We start from the raw sequence: 15,291 nt of genomic DNA on the forward strand, positions 1-15,291 counted from the left end.
TCATAAATTCAGTCAGAGTTATGATAACTCAGTCAGAGAGTTATGATAACTCAGTCATAAATTCAGTCAGAGCTACGATAACTCAGTCATAAATTCAGTCAGAGAGTTATGATAACTCAGTCATAAATTCAGTCAGAGTTATGATAACTCAGTCATAAATTCAGTCAGAGAGTTATGATAACTCAGTCATAAATTCAGTCAGAGAGTTATGATAACTCAGTCATAAATTCAGTCAGAGTTATGATAACTCAGTCATAAATTCAGTCAGTTATGATAACTCAGTCATAAATTCAGTCAGAGAGTTATGATAACTCAGTCATCTTTTAAACCAAGATAAAAACATGAAGTGATGTCATCATCATAACATGCAAAGCTGTTGTTCCTCTACATGTCGGGTAGTTTGATGCCTGCCCCCTGTCTGTCCATGGCATGGCTGAAGCCATCAGCAAACAGATCTAATGCACAAGTCTTTACTTAGCTATTTACAGCAATCAGATAAATCGTCCAACTCCACGTATAACAAGGGACCAGGGAGCACACGTTCTATCTAGTACACTGCTTAATACATCCACGTGGTTGAAAAACTACCATTACGTTGTACTAGAGAGAGGGGGAGGGAGCTAGGCTAACTGGTGGGAGGGGGGTCGTAGACAGAGACACATCAGAGCATTCTCAGTGTGCTTTAAATACATACACATTAGTAGTAAATATGATACAATATTTGAAAAAAAAAAAAAAACGTTTAAAAAAAAGATGGGTAAAAATCAAGGAACACACAAAATGGAAGAAGTCATAAATTGAAGAAAATGAAGAAAAAAAATCACAATCATATATTAAGACATTTCTGTGTAAGACATGTCAGCGCATCAACAGTATTACATCTAAGTGATAGATAGAAATGCCTTCCTGTCTGAAAAAGGCTCAGCTGGGGAACACACTACTACAGACACTGACTAGGCTTCTCAGATCATGATCAGTAAGGGAGAGGAGGAGGGAGGGAGAGGGGGAGAGGAGGGAATGGAGGGGGGGGGGGGGGGAGAGAATGGAGGGGGGGGGGAGAGAATGGAGGAGGGGACTACTCCTATGAAACTGAGTAAGTTAGTGGGTGCATCCAGTTTACCTCACCCAAAATGTGCACATTTGAGAGACCATTTCATTGGTTCTAAAGTGAAATCTCCACCCAAACGGGGCACCAGGCAAGCTAAAACAAGGTGGGTGTACAGGGTATATGAGGGGATAGAGGTGGGGGTACAGGGTATATGAGGGGATAGAGGTGGGGGTACAGGGTATATGAGGGGGTAGAGGTGGGGGTACAGGGTATATGAGGGGGTAGAGGTGGGGGTACAGGGTATATGAGGGGGTAGAGGTGTAGTGGTACGGTGGTAACGTGGGCAGGGCTAGATGTTCTGACAGCACTGCATCTTTGGTTTGTTCTCAGTGGGCTGCACCTGGATGTTGACCACATTGTTGCTAGGAGACATGTCGCTCTCCTGACGTTCTGACATCTGCTTCTGAGAGACAATACGATAGATTTCTGATGGAGGAGAGAGGGAGGAAGAGAGAGGGGAAGAGAGGGGAGGAGAGGGAGAGAGGAAGAGAGGGAGGGAGAGAGAGGGAGAGAGGGAAGGAGGGAGAGAGAGAGAGAGAGGGAGAGAGGGAGGGAGAGAGAAGATTAGGTCATATCCAGTCTGTCTTGCCAAGATAGCAGATCAAATCAACAGATGTGACATTTTAAAAATGACATTCACACACACACACCTGTCAGAATGGTCTGGAAAGCAGTTTCAACGTTGGTGGAATCCAGGGCTGACGTCTCAAGGAAAGACAAACCGTTTTTCTCTGAGGGGAAAAAAAACAACGTAAGAAAATAACTTAGAGACTGTACCAGTTATGGAATATTACAGACTGTACCAGTTATGGAATATTACAGACTGTACCAGGCTGTACCAGTTATGGAATATTACAGACTGTACCAGGCTGTACCAGTTATGGAACATTACAGACTGTACCAGTTATGGAACATTACAGACTGTACCAGGCTGTACCAGTTATGGAACATTACAGACTGTACCAGGCTGTACCAGTTATGGAATATTACAGACTGTACCAGGCTGTACCAGTTATGGAACATTACAGACTGTACCAGTTATGGAACATTACAGACTGTACCAGGCTGTACCAGTTACGGAATATTAGAGACTGTACCAGGCTGTACCAGTTATGGAATATTACAGACTGTACCAGGCTGTACCAGTTATGGAACATTACAGACTGTACCAGTTATGGAACATTACAGACTGTACCAGGCTGTACCAGTTACGGAATATTAGAGACTGTACCAGGCTGTACCAGTTATGGAATATTACAGACTGTACCAGGCTGTACCAGTTATGGAACATTACAGACTGTACCAGTTATGGAACATTACAGACTGTACCAGGCTGTACCAGTTACGGAATATTAGAGACTGTACCAGTTATGGAACATTCCACAGGAATGAATGCAAGCATAAAAAGTGCTATTAAACATACATTTTTGTGAGTCAGCAGCATCATAAATTAAGGAAAGTATAAAACAGAAATGTATACAGCTTCTTCTGTGCCTGACACTCCTTCAGAATGGCGCAGCATCTCTAACCTGCGAATGCTCGTGCCTCGTCGGTGGGCACTGCCCTGAGGTGGCGCAGGTCACTCTTGTTGCCCACTAGCATGATGACGATGTTGGTGTCTGCATGGTCTCTCAGCTCCTTCAACCACCGCTCCACATTTTCATAGGTCAGGTGCTTGGCGATGTCATAGACCAGCAGGGCCCCCACCGCTCCTCGGTAGTACCTGCACCATGACATCATCAACAGGGGACAAAGAGGCATGGTCAATTTGATCCATAAAAGTCAGCGTACCTATATAGCCCTTTAACAACAGTGCACAAAGAGCTTTACAGTACCCAGGTATAGACCCTCAGAGCTTTACAGTACCCAGGTCTAGACCCTCAGAGCTTTACAGTACCCAGGTCTAGACCCTCAGAGCTTTACAGTACCCAGGTCTAGACCCTCAGAGCTTTACAGTACCCAGGTCTAGACCCTCAGAGCTTTACAGTACCCAGGTCTAGACCCTCAGAGCTTTACAGTACCCAGGTCTAGACCCTCAGAGCTTTACAGTACCCAGGTCTAGACCCTCAGAGCTTTACAGTACCCAGGTCTAGACCCTCAGAGCTTTACAGTACCCAAGTCTAGACCCTCAGAGCTTTACAGTACCCAGGTCTAGACCCTCAGAGCTTTACAGTACCCAGGTCTAGACCCTCAGAGCTTTACAGTACCCAGGTCTAGACCCTCAGAGCTTTACAGTACCCAGGTCTAGACCCTCAGAGCTTTACAGTACCCAGGTCTAGACCATCAGAGCTTTACAGTACCCAGGTCTAGACCCTCAGAGAGCTTTACAGTACCCAGGTCTAGACACTCAGAGCTTTACAGTACCCAGGTCTAGACCCTCAGAGCTTTACAGTACCCAGGTCTAGACCCTCAGAGAGCTTTACAGTACCCAGGTCTAGACCCTCAGAGAGCTTTACAGTACCCAGGTCTAGACCCTCAGAGCTTTACAGTACCCAGGTCTAGACCCTCAGAGCTTTACAGTACCCAGTTCTAGACCCTCAGAGAGCTTTACAGTACCCAGGTCTAGACCCTCAGAGAGCTTTACAGTACCCAGGTCTAGACCCTCAGAGCTTTACAGTACCCATGTCTAGACCCTCAGAGCTTTACAGTACCCAGGTCTAGACCCTCAGAGAGCAAGCAGCAGCACACAGCACAGTGGCTGAACCCCTATCCACTAGGGCATGTTAGTACTGAGTCTTTGGCTGGCCTCCTATCCACTAGGGCATGTTAGTACTGAGTCTTTGGCTGGCCTCCTATCCACTAGGGCATGTTAGTACTGAGTCTTTGGCTGGCCTCCTATCCACTAGGGCATGTTAGTACTGAGTCTTTGGCTGGCCTCCTATCCACTAGGACATGTTAGTACTGAGTCTTTGGCTGGCCTCCTATCCACTAGGGCATGTTAGTACTGAGTCTTTGGCTGGCCTCCTATCCACTAGGGCATGTTAGTACTGAGTCTTTGGCTGGCCTCCTATCCACTAGGACATGTTAGTACTGAGTCTTTGGCTGGCCTCCTATCCACTAGGGCATGTTAGTACTGAGTCTTTGGCTGGCCTCCTATCCACTAGGACATGTTAGTACTGAGTCTTTGGCTGGCCTCCTATCCACTAGGACATGTTAGTACTGAGTCTTTGGCTGGCCTCCTATCCACTAGGACATGTTAGTACAGAGTCTTTGGCTGGCCTCCTATCCACTAGGACATGTTAGTACTGAGTCTTTGGCTGGCCTCCTATCCACTAGGACATGTTAGTACAGAGTCTTTGGCTGGCCTCCTATCCACTAGGACATGTTAGTACTGAGTCTTTGGCTGGCCTCCTATCCACTAGGACATGTTAGTACAGAGTCTTTGGCTGGCCTCCTATCCACTAGGGCATGTTAGTACTGAGTCTTTGGCTGGCCTCCTATCCACTAGGGCATGTTAGTACTGAGTCTTTGGCTGAACCCCTATCCACACAGAAAGCGGCACAGGTCCTAATCCAGGCACTTGTCATCTCCCGTCTGGATTACTGCAACTCGCTGTTGGCTGGCCTGTGCCATTAAACCCCTACAACTTATCCAGAACGCCGCAGCCCGTCTGGTGTTCGACCTTCCCAAGTTCTCTCATGTCACCCCGCTCCTCCGCACACTCCACTGGCTTCCAGTTGAGGCTCGCATCTACTACAAGACCATGTTGCTTGCCTACAGAGCTGTGAGGGGAACGGCACCTCCTTACCTTCAGGCTCTGATCAGACCCTACACCCAAACGAGGGCACTACGTTCATCCACCTCTGGCCTGCTAGCTCCCCTACCTCTACAGAAGCACAGTTCCCGCTCAGCCCAGTCAAAGCTATTTGCTGCTCTGGCACCCCAATGGTGGAACAAGCTCCCCCACGACGCCAGGACAGCGGAGTCACTGACCACCTTCCGGAGACACTTGAAACCCCACCTCTTTAAGGAATACCTGTGATAGTATAAAGCAATCATTCTACCCCCCCTCCCCCACCCCCCCATAAAAGAAAAGAAGAAAAAAAGTGGTTGTCCCACTTGCTATCATAAGTTGAATGCACCAATTTGTAAGTCGCTCTGGATAACAGCGTCTGCTAAATGATGCAAATGTAAATGTAATGTTAGTACTGAGTCTTTGGCTGAACCACCTTACAGATAATTGTATATGTGGGGTATTGAGATGAGTAGTGTAGTGATTCAAAAATCACGTTAAACTCTATTATTGTACAGACTGAGTCCAAGCAACTTATGTGACTTGTTAAGCAAATTTTTACTCCTGAATTTAGGCTTGCCATAACAATTATTCCACATTATGGGGTATTGTGTGTAGGCCAGTGACACATCATCTCAATTTAATCCATTTTAAATTCAGGCTGTAACACAACAAAATGTGGAAAAAGTAAAGGGGTGTGAATACATTCTGAAGGCAATGTAGAGGTTTTACCCTCTAGTTGCACAGTTGACATGATGGTAGAAATTAGGTCAAATGGATTTCAGTTTTCCTGCATTTACATCACCGGCCACTAGGAGCGCCGCCTCTGGATGAGCATTTTCTTGTTAGCATTTACATTTTAGTCATTTAGTCACTTATCCAGAGCGACTTACAGGAGCAATTAGGGTTAAGTGCCTTGCTCAAGGGCACATCGACAGATTTTTCACCTAGTTGGCTCGGGGATTAGAACCAGCGACCTTTCGGTTACTGGCACAACGCTCTTACCCACTAAGCTACCTGCCACCCTATGTGCATATGGCTCTATACAGCTCGTTGAGTGCGGTCTTAGTGCCAGCATCAGATTGTGGTGGCAATGCCCCAATGCAATGCCCTGATGCATTTAGTGCTCAAATCTCAGACAACTGAACAGTGAGGTGGACAATTATTGTTTTAGGAAAGTAAAAACCAATAAAACAATAGGCTATAAAGTTTTGCATATGCTACAGATCAAAACACGAGGAATTGTGTTTTTGTAATTAGTTATAGGCCGTTTTTAAGGACATTGGCTCATTTGGCCAATATCCCTCGTTTATTGATGGCGCTGGCTGCGTTGGTGGAAAGCCTAATGGGTTACGCACCCAATCCAAATGGCCCTTTGTAGGTCAGGTGGTAGAGCACGGTGCTTGCAATGCCAGGGTCGTGGGTTCGATTCCCAGGACCACCCATACGTAAAATGAATGCGTGCATGACCAAGTGGTGTCTGCTAAATGGAATATATTACATGACTAAGTGGTGTCTGCTAAATGGAATCTATTACATGACTAAGTGGTGTCTGCTAAATGTAATATATTACATGACTAAGTGGCGTCTGCTAAATGTAATATATTACATGACTAAGTGGCGTCTGCTAAATGTAATATATTACATGACTAAGTGGCGTCTGCTAAATGTAATATATTACATGACTAAGTGGTGTCTGCTAAATGTAATATATTACATGACTAAGTGGCGTCTGCTAAATGTAATATATTACATGACTAAGTGGCGTCTGCTAAATGTAATATATTACATATTATATGACTGTAAGTGGCATCTGCTAAATGGAATATATTACATATGGATGACTGGTACATTTCTCAAAGGTTCGATAAATTGAAATCTTCCCGGTCACTTGTCCAGCGCCAAAACCCTGGTACATATCTAGGATAATAATAATAATAATATGCCATTTAGCAGACGCTTTTATCCAAAGCGACTTAGTCATGTGCGCATACATTTTTACGTATGGGTGGTCCCGTGGATCAAACCCACTACCCTGGCGTTACAAGCGCCATGCTCTACCAATTGAGCTACAGAGGACCACAGATCAGCTTCCCCCTCCCCAGTCCTAACCATTAGTGGGGGGAATGCTAAACTGAACCCAGATCAGCATCTAGGGGCACCTTTACCCTACAGCATACTTACGCTGAGGTGATAGCCCGGTAGCGCTCCTGTCCTGCCGTGTCCCAGATCTGAGCCTTCACAGTTTTCCCATCCACCTGGATACTGCGGGTGGCAAACTCCACTCCGATGGTGCTCTTACTCTCCAGGTTAAACTCATTCCGGGTGAAACGAGAGAGCAGGTTGCTCTTGCCCACACCCGAGTCTCCTATCAGAACCACTGGAACACGAAAGGAATCGCTGATGGATTAGATTCAATTCAATAAAATCTTTATTGACCCCAAAGGTCAGGGCCGGATTACACACACACACTTCCATTTTTTTCTGCCTACGGGTTTGGCCCCCAGGGCTTCAGCCCCTGTAAGCCCCTGCATTAATCAGGCCCTGCCAAAAGGTCAACGTGTAGCAATTGCATGGGGATATGACATAGTTACATCACGTGTAGCTACATAGACAAGATTCCATCACATAAAATATCTGACCACCACCATTCACTTTTGCAGTGACACAGTCAAAAATCAACAGTGGTGTGTAGCTAATTCTTAGTCTATGCTTTTTATGTTCAATCAGTTTGAAATAGACAACAACAAAACAGATAGCCACAACACATGACATCTGTGAAATTTAGACTAAACAGCACAGAAAAAAAAAACAGGAAAGGATGATAATAACTTCACGTTATTTATCTACGGATGAATGTAGCTAGATAATAACCAATGTTCGATGCATGTAGCCAAGCTAAGCAGCTGGCTAGCTAAACTAGCCATCTAGCTATCTCGGGAAACACCCCGACCTCACTTAATCATACAAAAGTCAGCTTTGTTTAGAAACAGCTGCAGCTAACGTTAGCTAGCTAGCTAGCTAGCTAACTAGCGAACGTACTAACGTTGGGCGTTTGGCTAGCTAACGTTGCAATCCAACTGCTTTACAATTTGTGTTTGTAATTTATCAATATGTATTTTTCGTTTATAAAACAAATACTGTGTCAATCCAGAGCTATTCACACGCCTGCTATATCATACTTCACAGACACAAATTAAAAGGATTGACACTAGCTAAACAGCTGGCTAGCAAACCTTAGCTAGCTTTGTTAGCGATAGCGAGAATCATGTTGTAATGTTACCTTTAAACAGATAATCGTATTCATCGTCTCTGGTTCCCATTTTCTAAAAGATAATTAGGAGTATTTCGTTTGTATAAGCTGTTTAAAATGCGACGATCTAGCAAATAGATTTTGAAACACTCAGCTAGCTAACGGCGACGGGGTCTGTTTTCAGACTGACACTTCCGGGATTTTGTTGTGACGTTTACTAGCTAAGGGAGGGGGAACAAGCCCCCCCAAAAAAGCAAACCAAAGGCCAATATTCCTTGCTGCGATATGGATTGCAGACACTTCAAATAAAAAGACACCAGTGAAATAGTACTCCACCACAGAAAATAACCACTACAGAGCATTGGTACTCTATTAAATACATAACATGTAACGTCTTAGACCACAGGGTTCTATGGTGTAATGGTTAGCACTCAGGACTCTGAATCCTGCGATCCGAGTTCAAATCTCGGTAGAACCTATGTTTTTTTTCTCGCTAACACGTCCCAGATACGGCGCACATCCACAGAGAAGGCATGTTCTGACGGGAGGTGCCATCAGAAAGCCGTTCAAAATACACTACGTGTACAAAACATTAGGAACGCCTGCTCCTTCCATGACTGACCAGGTAAATCCAGGTGAAAGCTATGAACCCTCACTGATGTGAACTGTAAAATCCACTTCAATCAGTGTAGATGAAGGGGAGAAGACAGGTTAAATAAGCATTTTTAAGCCTTGAGACAATTGAGAAATTGATTGTGTGCGTGCCATTCAGAGGGTGAATGAGCAAGACAAAATATTTAAGTGCCTTTAAACAGGGTATGGGAGTAGGTTCTAGGCGCACCGGTTTGAGTGTGTCAAGAACTGCAACGCTGCTGGGTTTTTTATGCTCAACAGTTTCCCTTGTGTATCATCAATGATCTACCACCCAAAGGACATCCAGCCAACTTGAATCAAGAATGGTCCACCACCCAAAGAACATCCAGCCAACTTGACACAACTGTGGGAAGCATTGGAGTCAACATCGGCCAGCATCCTTGTGGAACGCTTTCGACACCTTGTAGAGTCCATGGCCAGACGAACTGAGGCTATTCTGAGAGCAAAAAAGGGGGTGCAACTCAATATTAGGACGGTGTTCCTAATGTTTTGTACACTCAGTGTATACCTCCACATAAAAAACCCATGATACAAGCAAATATTGGATTTTAAGAATGATAAGATTTGCCACTAGGTGGCAGAATAGTCCTGATTAGGCTACCTTTCTAATACTAACCTCAGCGGGGGAATTATAATTATGAGAGGATCTAGGGCTAAGCTAGAACAAAAATATAAACGCAACATGTAAAATATTGGTCCCATGTTTCATGAGCTGATATAACAGATCCCAGAAATGTTCCATACGCACAAAAAGCTTATTCCTCTCGAATGTTGTGCACTCTATTGTTTAGCTCACTTCATGAACTTAATTTCTTTAAAATACAGCAGATTAACAGACTACGAATGACGTTCTTTCAAACATGAAGTTAAATACTTCTTCACAAAAAAAAATCTATGTGCTTGTTTTTAAAAAGGTAATAAAGATACATCCCTGTTAGTGAGCATTTCTCCTTTGCCAAGATAATCCATCTACCTGACAGGTGTGGCATATCAAGAAGCTGATTAAACAGCATGATCATTACACAGGTGCACCTTGTGCTGGGGACAATAAAGACCACTCTAAAATGTGCAATTTTGTCACACAACACAATGCCACCCACAGCTGCCTCAAGTTTTGAGGGTGTGTGCAATTGGAATACTGACTGCAGGAATGTCCACCAGAGCTGTTGCCAGATAATTGAATGTTAATTTCTCTACCATAAGGCACTTCCGCAACGTCGTTTTAGAGAATTTGGCAGTACGTCCCACTGGCCTCCCAACTGCAGACCACGTGTAACCACGCCAGCCCAGGACCTCCACATCCAGCTTCTTCACCTGCGGGATCGTCTGAGACCAGCCACCCGGACAGCTGATGAAACTGTGGGTTTGCACAACCAAATAATTTCTTCACAAACTGTCAGAAACCGTCTCAGGGAAGCTGATCTGCGTGCTCATTGTCCTCACCAGGGTCTTGACCTGACTGCAATTTGGCGTCATAACTGACTTCAGTGGGCAAATGCTCACCTTCGATGGCCACTGGCATGCTGGAGAAATGTGCTCTTCGCTGATTGAATCCCAACTGTACCGGGCAAATGGCAGACGTGTGAGAGCGGTTTGCTGATGTCAACGTTGTGAACAGAGTGCTGCAAGGTGGGCTTATGGTATGGGCAGGCATAAGTTACGGACACGATGGCAATTGTAATGCACAGAGATCCTGTGACGAGATCCTGAGGCCCATTGTCGTGCCATTCATCCGCCGCCATCACATCATGTTTCATCATGATAATGCACGGCCCCATGTCGCAAGGATCTGTACACAATTCCTGGAAGCTGAAAATCTTCCAGTTCTTCCATGGCCTGCATACTCACCAGACATGTCACCCATTGAGCATGTTTGGGATGCTCTGGATCGACGTGTACGACAGCGTGTTCCAGTTTCCGCCAATATATCCAGCAACTTCGCACAGCCATTGAAGAGGATTGGGACAACATTCCACAGGCCACAATCAACAGCCTGATCAACTCTATGCGAAGGAGATGTGTCGCCCTGCATGGAGCAAATGGTGGTCAGACCAGATACTGACTGGTTTTCTGATCCACCCCTACCTTTTATCTGTGACCAACAGAGCATATGCATATCTGTATTCCCAGTCATGTGAAATCCATGTATGAACTGTAACTCAGTAAAATCTTTGAAATTGTTTCATTTTATTAAATAACATAAATGAAATTGTTTTATGTTGCGTTTATGTTTTGTTTTTGTCTGGGGAATTAACATTTTCAATAACACTTCACATTAAGGTATACTTAAAATTATGTATAAATTGTATTATAGGCATTTTATATATACCCTATGCATTTTTATGTATTTAACCAATACTTGTGTAGGCTTGCAAGTCCGAATTTTACAATCAAAGTTTTATAACTTAGTTTGTAAAAAGATAATTATTAGTTTATATATAGTGTAGTTTATACATCTGTTACACGGCTATAACACAATGAAATGTTATTTTGGTGCTTTCCAAAATTGCATAGTGTGACCCGACAGCAGCCAAACAAACCTCTGTGCGTGTTAAAATGCGGTGAGCGACGGATTTCCCATCACAACCAAAATGGCGGAACACAGAGCCGGGTCGGCGCTATGAAGAGAGCACGATAGAAATATTGTTGTCTATTTCGAGATATCAGCGGCCGATTAAAAATATTGACCGTTTTATAATGCCAGTGTGTTTTTGAAGAAATCCTGCCGAAGTTGGACGAAGAGGGATATCGCATTTGCTAGCGGAGTAAGTATGATGCTAGTTAAACCGTTATTTCGTGATGAGTTAATAAGGGCTTCTTAGCTACGAGTTAGCTAGCTAATGTCGTGTAACCAGCCGTAGCCAGGCTAGCTAGAGCGAACTGTGTTTTATTCCAGGCTGTCACTATCAGTTTAGTGGGGCACCCCTATGTGAATTTGAGCAGAATTCATGCAGTGAATTGACCGGATAACTGTCCAGACAGACAGTACCAGCCCGTGTGGAGCGTTTGCTTGTTGTACCAGCGTCTGTGTCCGGCTTTAAAGCTGCCTTGTCATTGATATAGTAGCTAGTCAGCTTCTTTAATACCTTCATGCGAATGCATATGATATGCCAAAGGTTGCTGTCAGGCTGTCAAGGTGGTGGAAAACTGTGTACATAATGAATATAGTTAGCTTCATATTCCGTATCCGTGCTCCAGAGCATGGAATCACATTATGGGAGCCGTTTATAGAAGCCCACCTGTGGCACCTCAGGTTCTCTGGCGCGGCGCAACATGTTGTGAAGGCAAGCAAGCGGTCAATGACCGACTATGACCCTATGCAGGGACATAAGGATTGACTGAATGGTTATATAGTGCACATTTTAGTGTCACAAATAGATTTTTGCATTGGACTATAATAATGTAATGTGTGGGTCAGGTCGTCTTAAAATGAAGCTAAATATCATCCTCTGTCAGATAATAATTTAAGCGGGGAGAATTCCATGCGTCACTTCTGCTTGGCAGAGCTATGCAGTTATTTTCAGCAGGCTTGATGGTGTACAAACGGAATACAACATTAGCTACTTCCTCAAGATTGAGCCAAATGTATGTGGTTTTTGACTGAGGAAACAGAGTTGATCCTACTGTTTAGATTGAGCTGAAGTGAGTATAGTGGAAAAGTGATTTAGATGTTGTATTCACTGTGATTTATTAACACGTGTTTTTAGAGCTATATATCTTATATTATGTAAAAATGCACCAATTTGTAAGTCGCTCTGGATAAGAGCGTCAGCTAAATGACTTAAATGTAAATGTAATGTCTTGAAGGTGGCAAAAAAGTATGCTGTTGTGCTGTGGAAACAGCTGTATGGCAAGCAGATGTGGAAAAGTGTGCTGATACATCAGGGAGCCTCAGTTCATCGATGTGTAAAAACTTCTCCAAATTCTTGCATGCTTTCTTGCATACTGGAATGATGAGACATCAGATATGAGTTAACTTTAGGCTATTTAGATGGATTTTATGATGTATGTCCTCATGAGAGATTTAATTGGTCACACAGACCGGACAGACCAGTCAAGTCAAATCATACCGTCACACTCTGACAGGAAGATAGACAAAACCTACTCCTGTGATTTGGAAACCTCAGTGGCACACATACTAGAGAGGTGTTTACATACCCTCACTCACTCAGTAAACTGCACAATTCCTCTTCTGGAGCCAGTCAACATTCTAGATTCAATCCAGTCAACATTCTAGATTCAATCCAGTCAACATTCTAGATTCTATCCAGTCAACATTCTAAATTCTATCCAGTCAACATTCTAGATTCTATCCAGTCAACATTCTAGATTCTATCCAGTCAACATTCTAGATTCTATCCAGTCAACATTCTAGATTCTATCCAGTCAGCATTCTAGATTCTACCCAGTCAGCATTCTAGATTCTACCCAGTCAGCATTCTAGATCCTACCCAGTCAGCATTCTAAATTCTATCCAGTCAACATTCTAGATTCTACCCTGTTATACTCTGTTATTCTATCCTGTGCGTCACTAACTAAGCTAAACCTGACAAACATTGTCAGTGTTGAACACAAACTCAGTGGTCATGGTTTATGGAAAATAGTAAAACAATTGTTGGAGAGAGAAAAAATGTAATCGGTCTGCCATGCCGTGTTTGTTCACGTTTTAACCATGGTGTCCCTGTATCGGAACGTTAAAAAGGAAAAGATGTTGACCACGCAAGGAAAACACTGTCACACGTGAGAGAAATACGTAAAGCAGTCAGTCAAGAGTCAACACAAGTCCTGCCTTTGAACCACACAATATGAAGAGTAGAGTTTCAGAAGCAGGCCTGGGCCTGGGCCCTGGTCAAAGTAGTACACTACATAGGGAATAGGGTGCAATTTGGGACGCAGACCAAGGCCTTGCCAAAGCCCAGGGGTCCTCTCTCACTGTGCAGAGAGGCAGCAGCCGCATCACTGATGGGCTTCAAAGCAAAGGCAAAACCCTAATGATAGAAGTTCAGATGTCAGTGTCCAGGGATAGGACATGTTATAGGAGAACCAGACTTCATACAGGGGAACCCGTAGATAAATGAGAATGTAGCCTAGCCAGAATAGAAGATGATGCAGAATGTAGGTTATGAGAAAGACTAAGTAATGTATGAGATTTCTGTCGGTCTTCTTCAGCAATGCTAATGGATATATACTGGGAGGTTGGAAATAGACAAAGAACATTGCAATTTCATAGGCTTAGGCTTACATTGACTCAGGGATTGCAAAACAGAAACATCAATTAGGCCTAGGCTAAATCTGGGAACAGAGTATTTTGTAATGTAGTAGGCCTACAAATGGGCAGGATGTCTCCTGAATGGCAGTGGGTGGCAGAATCTCTCCTGAATGTTAGTGTGTGTGCTGTTTTTACACTCTTGTCAGGCTGGCTGTCTGTTGGGTGGCTGGCTGGCTGTGTGTTGGGTGGCTGGCTGGCTGTGTGTTGGGTGGCTGGCTGGCTGGTTGTGTGTTGGTTGGCTGGCTGGCTGGCTGTCTGTTGGGTGGCTGGCTGGCTGGCTGTCTGTTGGGTGGCTGGCTGGCTGTCTGTTGGGTGGCTGGCTGGCTGTCTGTTGGGTGGCTGGCTGGCTGTCTGTTGGGTGGCTGGCTGGCTGGCTGGCGGGTGGGTGGCTGGCTGGCTGTCTGTTGGGTGGCTGGCTGGCTGGTTGTGTGTTGGCTGGCTGGCTGTCTGTTGGGTGGCTGGCTGGCTGGCTGTCTGTTGGGTGGCTGGCTGGCTGGCTGTCTGTTGGGTGGCTGGCTGGCTGGCTGGCTGTGTGTTGGGTGGGCTGTGCTCTCAGAGGATTGATGTAACAGCACTAAGCCCTGACCAGCCTTTAAGTAGGGGGTTTAATAGTCCCTTACTGACAGATGCAAACATTGGGCTTACAGGCTGTTTGTCATTACTAACACTTACTGTCTATGTCATCTATAATATCCCATAAACCATTGGGCTTACAGGCTGTTTGTCATCTATAATATCCCATAAACCATTGGGCTAAGCTGTGCAATAGGCCTATACCATTTCTATCCCAGTAACCATTGGTGTAGGCAGGGCTAGGTTACGTGCCATTTCTATCACAGTAACCATTGGTTTAGGCAGGGCTAGGTTACGTGCCATTTTTATCACAGTGAATTTGTAAAACATAGGCGAGCAGCACTGATACACAGATTTGACATGAGAAATAGGCTAGCATTTAGTATGGCTTTGGGTTGCTAGTAGTGCTGAGCTGTGTAATTGACAAGACAAGACAAACGGAATGATGAGATATGGAGCGGCAGTGGCTAGAAGGTCGGTGACGACGAACGCCGAAGCCTGCCCGAACAAGGAGGGGAGGCAGCCTCGGAGGAAGTCGTGACACTCTCACATCGCTGTGGAGGAATTTTGGCCCACTCTTGAATGCAGAACTGCTTTAATTCAGCGACATTTGTGGGTTTTCAAGCATGAGCTGCTTGTTTCAAGTCCTGCCACATCTCAATTGGGATTAGGTCTGGACTTTGACTAGGCCATTCCAAAAC

General features: G+C 44.6%; 2 protein-coding genes across 3 annotated transcripts in view; one reads left to right on the forward strand and one right to left on the reverse strand.

The window, feature by feature from the left end:
• Positions 1 to 664: 664 nt before the first annotated feature.
• LOC311126399 (ras-related protein Rab-11A) lies at positions 665 to 8,287 on the reverse strand. Its single transcript, XM_084200404.1, has 5 exons — positions 8,125 to 8,287; positions 7,026 to 7,221; positions 2,638 to 2,831; positions 1,759 to 1,839; positions 665 to 1,534 (listed from the first exon to the last, which is right to left on the reverse strand). The coding sequence occupies exons 1-5, from the start codon at positions 8,162 to 8,164 to the stop codon at positions 1,398 to 1,400; spliced, it is 648 nt and encodes a 215-aa protein (XP_084056530.1). The 5' UTR covers positions 8,165 to 8,287; the 3' UTR covers positions 665 to 1,397.
• A 3,062-nt stretch (positions 8,288 to 11,349) lies between these two features.
• The window catches only part of LOC311126400 (C-myc promoter-binding protein-like), a gene marked incomplete at its 3' end in the record, with an annotated part of 58,511 nt that continues 54,569 nt past the window's right edge, over positions 11,350 to 15,291 (forward strand). Inside the window, exon 1 of one of the 2 annotated variants that reach the window (XM_084200405.1) lies at positions 11,350 to 11,513. Of the gene's footprint in view, positions 11,514 to 12,367; positions 12,391 to 15,291 lie in introns of those variants that run through there. The other variant, XM_084200407.1, reaches the window with a different exon arrangement.

The sequence above is a fragment of the Coregonus lavaretus genome, assembly GCF_964263955.1.
Source record: "Coregonus lavaretus genome assembly, contig: HAP1_SCAFFOLD_2046, whole genome shotgun sequence".
Taxonomy (NCBI): Eukaryota; Metazoa; Chordata; class Actinopteri; order Salmoniformes; family Salmonidae; genus Coregonus; species Coregonus lavaretus.

Bases quoted from the DNA above. Each gene is read 5' to 3' on its own strand.
- LOC311126399 (XM_084200404.1), bottom strand. From the start codon at position 8,164: ATGGGAACCAGAGACGATGAATACGATTATCTGTTTAAAG. The intron at 7,222-8,124 runs GTAACATTACAA...TTCGTGTTCCAG, and splicing joins ATACGATTATCTGTTTAAAG to TGGTTCTGATAGGAGACTCG. The intron at 2,832-7,025 runs GTAAGTATGCTG...GTCATGGTGCAG, and splicing joins TACCGGGCTATCACCTCAGC to GTACTACCGAGGAGCGGTGG.